This window comes from Thermobia domestica, chromosome 3 (assembly GCF_964235325.1).
Source record: "Thermobia domestica chromosome 3, izTheDome1.hap1.1, whole genome shotgun sequence".
Lineage (NCBI taxonomy): Eukaryota > Metazoa > Arthropoda > Insecta > Zygentoma > Lepismatidae > Thermobia > Thermobia domestica.
In genome coordinates, this window is record NC_137456.1 from 95,497,373 (window position 1) to 95,507,077 (window position 9,705).

General features: G+C 35.4%; 1 protein-coding gene across 1 annotated transcript; it reads right to left on the bottom strand.

Annotated features, from left to right (window-relative positions):
* Positions 1-1,829: 1,829 nt before the first annotated feature.
* LOC145681874 (uncharacterized) lies at positions 1,830-2,519 on the bottom strand. Its single transcript, XM_081753480.1, has one exon. The coding sequence runs from the start codon at positions 2,517-2,519 to the stop codon at positions 1,830-1,832; it is 690 nt and encodes a 229-aa protein (XP_081609606.1).
* Positions 2,520-9,705: the final 7,186 nt, after the last annotated feature.

Below are 9,705 nucleotides of genomic sequence, written 5' to 3' on the forward strand. Positions count from 1 at the left end.
CTAATTTTTGAAAAAAAAAAAAGTAAAAAACTAGTTCCCCGAGCTGGGTGCAAACTACCAACCTTAGGATTACTAGTTGCGTGTTCTTCCGAATTCGTCACGGAGGCGATTATTAAGACGCAGCTTGTAGAGTAATAAATCGTTGAAGTCTTTTTAGTAATCAGTGCTCCTTTAACCGTGTATATTAGACGACAACTGTTTGGAATCAGATCAAATGCACACGCCATGTAATTTTATAACAAAATGGCAAGCGTCTATTTACTTTTTTCATAGTTCTCCCATATTCACTTGCTAGTGATCGGCGACAGTTGCCATGTAAATTCATACAATTATACTCACCCATCTAAAGATTTTTCACTTCATGATGTAAAGGCAGGAGTTACTCTTGATCCCCGGAGCTCAAGTTTTGTTCTTATAATAACAATTCGTCATGGAAAAATAATATAAAATAATAACCATATGCACATGACTGGCGATAGTTCATGTTGGTCCCTTCGCGATTGTCCGTGACAAATCGAAGGAGTGCGGACCAAAATTAAGTCCTCGCTGTTACGTGGTGGTAACTTCAATACCCCCGACTCTAGATATCTGCTTCGACTCGACCAATCATTGCTACTAGTGGCACACTAACGGCAATCCTTCGACGTGTCGCTATATTGACGATCGCCATTTACCGGCAACTGGGCTACTAGGTTTTGGCAACGTTTACGGCATGGGGAAGCTAACAAACAAACCAACTTATAAATAAATCTAAAGCCTTATAAAAAAGTTTTCCCAAAATTTACATCTAGCAAAATCATTTGTTGGTATTCCAGAACTGTAAATTCACCTTTACTCATAATTTACTTCTATCGTAGTTTTGATATGAGAATGATATGCCTGAAACTGTAACACAGGTTATTGATACTTTTTCTTGCTTTAGTCATTTAGCAGTTTTACTTAACAGTCAGTCAATTTGGATCTGTGATTTCAGAGTTTTAGGGATTTCCTTAAATTTTTCACTTCTACATTTCAATTTTTCACTGTCAGTTTGCAACTAACACCATTAACATATCACTTCGTGGTATTCATCAGGTAATGTCTCTGTCACTCCCAGTATATTTCAAACAATCAACTATTTACAGTGTCTCACTCCATTAATCAAAACTACATTTAATATTCGACAATTCTGTACATCTTTTCCTTATATCTGTCCCTCCGTGAGTTAACTTTTCTAAAATGAAAAAAGAATAACACAGGAATTATTCAACTTAAGTTTCTGCTTCTTAATCCGTTCCTTCAAGTAATATTTGTAGAGAATGAGGTGTGGACCAGTGGAAAGATGTGAGCTTTTTAAACTAAAAATCAATGGTTCGAATCCACTCGTAGAAATTTTTAAAACTTTTTTTACTAAAACATTTTATTCTAAAACATTATTTAGAATAACGGATTCATGTTAATTTGTGTTTTAATTTACCATTTTGGAATTTAAAATGTAGCCCTTAAAAGGGCTGATTAATTGTTCCAAAGAGTTCAGTAGAAAGTCCAACGCCCTTCTGCATCAATTGCGGCTTGAAGCCGTCGTGGCATGCTTTCTATAAGCCTTCTGATGTAATTATGGATTTCTGCTAAGTCTTCCCAAGCCTCTCTACTAATTCCCACAAACTGTCTTGTGTGGTTGGAAGCGGTGAGGGCCACGTATCTCTCATTATTCTCTTGACCTCAGACCACACGTTCTCAATTAGGTTCATATCAGCCCCTCTGGGAGGCCACTCTAAGACGTCAAGGTGTGCTTCACCAGAAAGCCATCCTTGAACCAATCGAGACATGTGGATCGGAGATCTATCATATTAGATATGGATTACTCCATCTGGATAGAGGAAGCGAACAGCTGGCAGCATTACTTCCTGAAGGATGTGTAAATACTGTGCAGCTGTTAATCTCCCCTCTACCCGATGAAGTAACCCAAGTCCATGAGAGGAGACGAATCCCCAAGCAGACACAGATACCCTACCAGAGAATCTTTGAAAAACGCGTCGTGAGACATATCTTTTTCCGTTTGGGCGGTACACAACAACGGGGCCATCATTTGAAGAAGAAAATGTGCACTCGTCACTGAAGATTACATCCTTCCAGTCACGATTCTCATTTTCTTGAGAGAATGCAAGACGCCGTTGAATGTGTCCTTCCGACAGGAACTCTTTGACTGTCGCCCTCCTCGCAAAGAAATTAGTAGCCCTCAGCCTCCTCCGCGCGGTATTGCGAAACACAGGGAAACTTGCTGCTTTCCTCAATTGTCTGGAAGTGAGGAATGGTCTTTCTACTGCAGTCCTCACAAACGTCTGATCTTCAGGAGAGGTAATACGCTTTCTCCCACTTCCAGGACGGCGCTCAGGTTCTCTTGTCTCTCGATACCGTTGTACCCAAAATTGAGCAGTTCGTGGAGAAATCCCGCATATTTCAGCGGCTTGCTTTGCACTATAACCTTGCTCTTGAACCAAAACAAGAACTTTGCTTTTCGAACTCTGTTTCTCAGCCATTGCACCGATATAATGACTTTTCGAATGGTTTACTTTATATTCATAGTTGTAAAGCTTAGAAACTAGTATTTTGATTGGCTACCAATACAACGCTATGAAACCTTGACAATCATTTGACCTTTAGTCTTTCAACTAGGATAAGACTGTTTGGCAGTTAACATGTTACGTGAGTTGTAGTCTCACAAAGACAGACAGTTGCTGTCCCTTCTCTCTTTTTCTTCTGTGTGAGTGCCTGTGTCATGGTCTAATACATACACACACAAAAACAAACTCTCTACATAGATTAAAACTGAGCATTTTCAATTTTTTTCTTTTCTGTGCTGAAACAAAAGTGTTCTTTAGACAACCTAGAAATAAAGACCCTATATTATATAACGTTATTTAGGGCCTTGTATGTAGCTTATCATTTGACAGTTTCACACTTTCATCGTATATTGAAAGCAACAGTGACTAAGTCCTTCTACACTTACATAAGAAGGTAACAAATTCTTTTTAATTCGTGGAGTTGTGTCAATCCACTAAGCCCAGAGTTTTTAATTTGTTTAAAATTATTATTATTATTATTATTATTATTATTATTATTATTATTATTATTATTATTATTGACTTTGGTTTTCCAAAAGTAGGAACTTAAACCAGGAGTGAATGTGGCCCCTTGCCCTTGGGTGATTGTAACTAGCCTACAAGCCAAATATCATTGGAAAGCTTGAAAAAAAGTATAAGCAATATTTCACGAAAACCCGGTACTTTTTAACAAAGGTATCCGTTATCAAGTTTTCATAAAGTACTCTTTCTCTCGTATAAATAATTTCAGACGGGCCGCGATTTCTTAATGATAGAGCATTCACCTTTGGTGCATGGGGTCCTTGGTTCGATCCTAGTATTTTCCAAGGGAACTTTGTGGTAGACAAATACCGTGTGCGTGGGTTTCGTCGGGATTCTCCAGTTTTCCACTTTCTTCATTCCACAATTTCATTCATTTCTCATCATCACCGTCTTCTTTAGCCTAGCAGGTCGGCATAATCGTGGGACGTAAAACTTAAAGATTTCATTTCAAATAATTTCAACCCCCAATAATTGCAGGAAGTATGTAATTTCGAATAAAACATACTACTCTATAAAATTTTGAATAATATTTTTTATAACATTCTCGCAAACCTTATTTCTATATTATTATTATTATTATTATTATTATTATTATTATTATTATTATTATTATTATTATTATTATTATTATTATTATTATTATTATTATTATTATTATAGATGCATTTCAATTGAAGCAGCTGAAATAGTTGGGAAAATTAGAAAGCTATACCGTATATTCCAGTGTGCCACAGTCAGTATAACGCGGCACACTGGTGTGTCCAGCAAAGTGAACGGCGTGGCGCAAACTGTTACTTATTATTTACAAGAATATTTGTCGAATTTCTTTTATTATTATTATCAACGATTTTTCCACGGATCAGCTGTTTGTATACAGTTAAGCAGACACAAGTATCACATTGAGGGAATGAATGAGTATAATTATTTACTTTAATAGTAATAGAAAAGTATATTTTCTTGTATTTTCTACCGGGAATAACTGCATTCGGTCTAGAAAGCTAGGACTAACAACAAAGGGACCCGATGTGCTGACCACACACCACTCCAAAGTCATGAGTTGCATAAGTTCTCTTCTACAGTTTGGCACAATATGGGCTGTTCCGTTCAGAGAGTGTGTGTGTGTGTGAGAGAGAGAGAGAGAGAGAGAGAGAGAAATAAGTTAATAAATGTAACTTATGTTTATAAATCATGAAAATGATGGTTTTGTTTTCTCTTTATTATTATTATTATTATTATTATTATTATTATTATTATTATTATTATTATTATTATTATTATACATTTCTTAACACGTTGACTGCCATGTATATGGAATTTCATACACACGGTTCTCCCGTGCAGTGCCGCGTGTGTGATTTTCCGTACACAAATAATATATTCCAAGTTTGTTGTATTCGTTCTATAGTTGTGTATGTAATTAGATACATATGGCATAGAAGTCAAAATTTAATGTCCACGCCATGTATGTGCAATACCATACACAGAAAAATTTATGAACAAAGACATTTATAGGGCTAAAACAAAAGCGAAAACAAAGAATTACTGGCAGACTGTTGCCCGTGGTGCACAGGTGAAAACGGTCTAGTTTTAAATTTAAACAAATAAGAGTTTTAATTAAGCACGAATTTAACTTATAGTGTACAGTGAAGAAGGTTCAGGAGTTCTCTAGGATCGTTACAATATCAAACCTCGTGAAATGCACTGCAAACCTGTCCGCAAGCCCCTAGCAATGTTCAACAGGTATTCTATTTTAAAGTTCATTTTAATGCAAACTCAAATACAAACTTCAATACTCGCCCTCAAACAAAAGTGCAGACTATGTGTGATTTGCAGTATTATTATTGTTTTAAATAAAATTCTCGCCAATCTTATTTCTAAATCGAAGGGTAAGGAGCCTCTCTCTCACCCACTGTGTTCTTCTAACATGTCTCCCAACGATTATAACATTTTTTTGGAATATCAATCACTTTTTAATAGGATAACTTTACCTAGAGACCACTGATTAACCTGGTATTGTATTTTTCACTTTTTGCATTTGGAATTGACAATTATCGGTTGGACACTTAAGTCGCACCTACCTAATATTAACAACGTTTCTTCGATAATTTCGTAAAATTGTATTATTTCTTGTATCATTGATTAACTTGGTTACGCTTATTTAAACACTTTTTTTTCTTTGCACCGACGTGTCATTCATACCTTACCGTTGGATGAGAATACACTCTCTCTCACCGGGAATCAAATCCAGAACCAATGCACTTGAACCATTTGGCCACAAGGCAAATTTAAAAAGAAGTTTCAATTTTGTTAGGAAAATTGTGATTAGATGTTACATTTAAATATATAATTAAGAAAGGATACGGACTGTGTAACGCAAGCTTACACAACCCCACATTATTTGAGGGAAGTGCCAAAATGAACTGTGTTTAGGGAATGCGATTTTTTTTACCAAAAAAATATTTTGAAATAATAAATGAAATAAAAATTACATATCAAATGTAAGTGATATTAATAACTAGAAAATGTTGATAGAATATATCAATATTTAAAATAGTTGTGTATATTCACATTCCCTAGCTTGCGAACTAGTGGGTTCTTTTTTTATGGTCACTTGCCCCGTCAGTGACTCCTTCCAAATACATGGCTTACTACTGCCCACTGTATATATGGATGTCTTCCACCATCAGACAAATTTATAGTATTAATTACTTTGATTCCCGGAAGGAAATCACACCTCCCATCCTGAAAGAGAGATAATACAGGATAAAAATCTGTACTTACCACACAGCCTGATGAAAAAGGATTCAAGAAAAAGAAATAATAATAATAGTAATAGTAATCCTCTTTCCTGGAATGAATACAATATCACTTTTATTCTTGTTTATAAACTAATATGATTTAAAAATGCCCTACAAACGTCTTCTATCTGAAGACTAATGTTGATTATTCACTTGTGATCACACAACGAAAAAAGTTTTTTTTTTTTTTTAACTGTTCGTGCGCACTATAAATTGAAATGTTGGACATCATCTTTCTTGAAGTGTCTTAAGTAATATAAAATGGAGTTCCTACAAACTGAAGAGTTCATGGAGTAGATTATCTGTCCAGCTAAACACACTTATTTTCGATTTTATCACACATGTTAGACTTTTTATTTTATTTAGATATAATTTATAGGTCTCCGATGAGTCCAGTTTTCGGAGAAATACTAACTGATGCGCTGCGATTAATAACACTGTTCTTTGACTAATTACTCTTTTTCATGTCCTGAAATATTCAGTTTTTTTTTAAAAAAATAAAAGCACAAACTTTGCCACCAAGAACACAGGCATTAGCACCAGTTTTCAGAAGTTGCATGGTCCGTTAATTTTCACCATAGTCTCCTGGTCAGTTTTGTCTGTGAGGAGACCTTCCTCTTCGCACTTCAAACAAGAAACACCATCTGACCCTCATTTCTCCCTCCAGTCCTTTCTTTCAAAACTCTCGCTCTCTGTCTCCCCCGCGACTCCATTCCAGATATCCTATTTCGGAAAGGGACGCTGTCTGTCCGTTGGTTTCTTTCACACTTTCTTAAAAAGAATCTTGTGGAAAACTTCAGGCTTTTCTTCCTTGCGTTATTATAATGTCACTTCACATACAAAAGCTCTATACTAATTGATATATATATACTCACTTCTATCTATCTGAAAAGCAGTTTTTTTTGTTTGTAGAGACGTCCGGTATTTTTTTTAAAATTTGAACTAGGCACTGAATTTTCGATTATATTTAGTTATATGATTAAAAAAATAAAAATATTATAGAAAACATGTGAAAATACTTATATAGACTAACATAGCACATCTAAATACACCTGTTATCACTTGAAAGTGATTATTAGGTTGAATTCTTTTTCGGCTGGGTGGCATCGTTCACTCTCAGGTGAGAAGCACAACAGTCCTTCTAGATGCCAAAGTAATTACTTTATGAGATGAAATTGTACATTTACTTGAAATGAATGAGGGCGCGTAAGGGTAATATATATATAAGTACGGCAGTTCCAAGAGCATTTGGAAATTCATCTATTTAATTATATATCAAATAAAAGAAATATCAATACGTTAAATGCAAAATCAAAATATCAATACAAATAGGTAAGATTTGCATATTGAAAAATAACAAAATTGCATATTATTATCAAATTGCACTTGGGAAAGGTGTGCCTTTCACAATCCCCCCTTTGAAATTTTAGAATATTATGAATATAATCCTATAGAATTTCACCATTCGTAAAATTAAGATATTTTAAATGACATAATTAGTTTTTGAAAATCTTACACATTCTTATAATATACACTGTAGTCGTATATCTCATATCCAACATAAATAAATAAATTATATGCGATTATAAAAAGTTATGTTACTGATCATTAGAAAATGAAAAGTCACATTGAACTATACAAGTCAATTAATTAGGTTACTAACCAAATATCTAAATGAATATATCAACCATTGAATTTTTTACTCCTTGTTGAACATATATACAACAATACTACTTACACAATAGTAACAGTCCCTTCTTACCTATTCTTATCCTTCCATTTCCATTTATTTCTTAATTTTCTTTCTTTCTCTTCTTGTACATCTCGTTATACATACCTTACCATTGGATGTAGGAACACATACTAACGGATTATAACCTTTTTTTTAAATTTTACTGGAAACGGGTACATTTTCGACTTTATAGGGGTGTGTTCAGTTAATTCGACCTTATGTTCATAACCTAGGCTTTTCGTCAAGTATCTCTTTATGTTTTATGAGGAGGGATGCTAGCTTTGACTTCTGAGATTTTGATAAATCTTCATATGCATCAACGTGGTTAATTATATCATCGTCGGTGGCCTTCGTCTCGACTCTAAGCCAGTCAGACGGTGTAAAGACAATAGTCTCCAACTCAGAGGCGGTTGGGAATTTCCTTACATCCAACCTTTGTACTGGGGTGCTTTCACTTAACCTGTCCCCAAACGTACACAGGGCCACATTTTAGTTTCTGTATGTCTTTCTAAAGCATACATATCATCATGAAATTGGCCTGTATCTTGCATGTTACCACCGTCGAGAACTTCTTCGATATTGCGTAATACAAGATCATGATTATCAATTTCCACATCTTTGAAGCTAATTTCGACTTCATAGGGTAGCTGCAAAACTAGAACCCCTCTCTCATAATCCAAGATGGCACTTGATTCTGCGAAAAATTGAGAGCCAATAATAAGATCTCTATTTAGACCACTGAGTATTATCCCTACAGTCTGAAATGTTTTCCCATTAATGGTGATTTCTAGCATCGTTTGTCCTTTTATTACTGCAATTTTCTTACCAAATGCTGAGGTAACTTTCATATTGTTCGTCTTTAAATACGCAGGTGGTGGAATACAGTTCCTTACAGTGTCCCATAGCTTCTCACTGATAGCTGAAATCGAAGACCAAGAATCCAACAGTGCATTAACTGAGTGAGCAAAGATTAACACGTTAATTTCTGGCAAAGTTATAATTTCTTGCTACTGGTTCATCTCTTGTATCAAAAAGTTCGTCGAAAATTCCATTAACATGGTCAAAAGTTTCTTTATTAAAGGGACACTCTTTCCACTTCTTAATATTAAATAAAGATCATTTTGTTCCGAGCTACATGATGTTTCAAAATGTCTCTTGTTCTTTATTTGTTCACACATATTACATTTTATACAACTTTCATCCAACGTGGACTCTACCTCTTTCATAGACGTTTCGTAACTTTTGACACCCTCATTTGTTTTTTCTAGCACACCCTGGGTTGAGTAGTTTGCCAGCTGGACATTTTGTGAAACACTCTGTACATCCGTATCCTGCTGTTCCCAAGCGTGTGCTTCTCTTCCTCACTGGTTGTTAGAAGAGCTGTTGCTGGAATTTCCGCTATTTGCATACACTTGACCTGTCTGGGACTCACCCTGTGAGTCATATGTTTCGAGTAACTGAATCTGCTCATCATCGCTATAGTCTCCTCTATTATTTTGACCCCTAAACCTATTTCCACGCTGATTTCCTTTCGAACCTCGCTGATAATTTCTCTTTGAATGTCCATTATGATTGTTACTAATATTATGGTTTCTTACAGTACGTCCACGGTTACTGGTACTGGCCTCAGAATTTTGCGTATGTGTTTCATTTCGTTCTGGTCTCCTATTGCTGTTCCGAGTGTAGGGTCTATGATTATGTCTATCATTTCTTTCATATCGACGTGGTTTTTGATTTCGGTTCTCACGAGTTACTTTCATCATATTTAGACTCTTCTTTGACTGGCAGCTGTCACGTTCTCGATAGCTGGTTTGGATTTCGTTTACTACGGCAAGCATCTCAGATATACTTTTAGGTTTAGCTGCCACCACTATACGAAACATCCACTGGGGTAATTGTCTTGGAAGAATTTTCAGTAATGTTTCTTCATCCATTGGAGGATCCAGCACAGAATTTTGATGTAACAGATTCAACAAGTAATCAGAGGGTTGCTGCTTGTTGACCTTTGGATCATAATGGCTGGTAAGTATATTTGCCCTCAGTGTTGCCA